Below are 662 nucleotides of genomic sequence, written 5' to 3'. Positions count from 1 at the left end.
GGCCCCTCCCCGCCCCCCAGGTGGCAGGTTCAGACCCCGATCCGAGGCCGCGCCCCGCCGTGCCAGCGCTGCCGCCCGCCGCCAGGGAGACAGTCCCCGCCGGGAAACGCGGTGGGGCTTCCAGGGTGCCGAGTTCGGTTTCTGCGTCTCTTGCCGGTCTGCGAAGAGCGGAAGGGAAGATGGAGAGCGAGTCAGGGGCGGTGAGGATGGCGATCGGGTCCGGGTGGCGGGGAGCGGGGAGGAGGCAGGAGCCGGCGTGGGCCCGTCACGGAGGGAAGGGACGGACGCGATGGCACCCCGACGATGCTCGCTTATGGAGTCGGGAAGGAGATCGCCACGGCGGCCCGGCATCGTCGAGCGCAGCCGAAGGCCGCCCACAGGTCCCGTCGGGCGGGAAGGGCGGCAGGGCGGGCGCCCCCCCTCCACCCCGGCCCGGACGGGATGCGGGCGCGGGTGGGGAGTGGGGTGAACGTCGGACGCGGTGGGTGATCGCGACGTGTGGGTCTCAGCGGAGAAACGCTTTCCCGCCGAAACGCCTTCGACGCGTTCGCTTCCCGTCGGTGCGGGACTCCCACCCCACCCCCACCCCCGACAGCGCAGCGCGGACGACCGGGCGGGAGCGGGCTCGGGGATGGCGGGGGGCACCGTGGGCCCGCGGGGGC

The 662-nt window shown here is 74.9% G+C and overlaps 1 protein-coding gene across 1 annotated transcript in view; it reads left to right on the top strand.

Annotated features, from left to right (window-relative positions):
- Positions 1-179: 179 nt before the first annotated feature.
- The window catches only part of Boll (boule-like RNA-binding protein), a 45,088-nt gene continuing 44,605 nt past the window's right edge, over positions 180-662 (top strand). The window contains exon 1 of the mRNA XM_013033610.1: positions 180-200. Coding sequence (XP_012889064.1) covers positions 180-200 — 21 coding nt within the window. The remainder of the gene's footprint in view (positions 201-662) is intronic.

Source organism: Dipodomys ordii, unplaced genomic scaffold, assembly GCF_000151885.1.
Source record: "Dipodomys ordii isolate 6190 unplaced genomic scaffold, Dord_2.0 Scaffold1, whole genome shotgun sequence".
Classification (NCBI taxonomy): domain Eukaryota; kingdom Metazoa; phylum Chordata; class Mammalia; order Rodentia; family Heteromyidae; genus Dipodomys; species Dipodomys ordii.
Note: the sequence above shows the minus strand (reverse complement) of the source record. Positions and strands in the feature narration are given on the sequence as shown.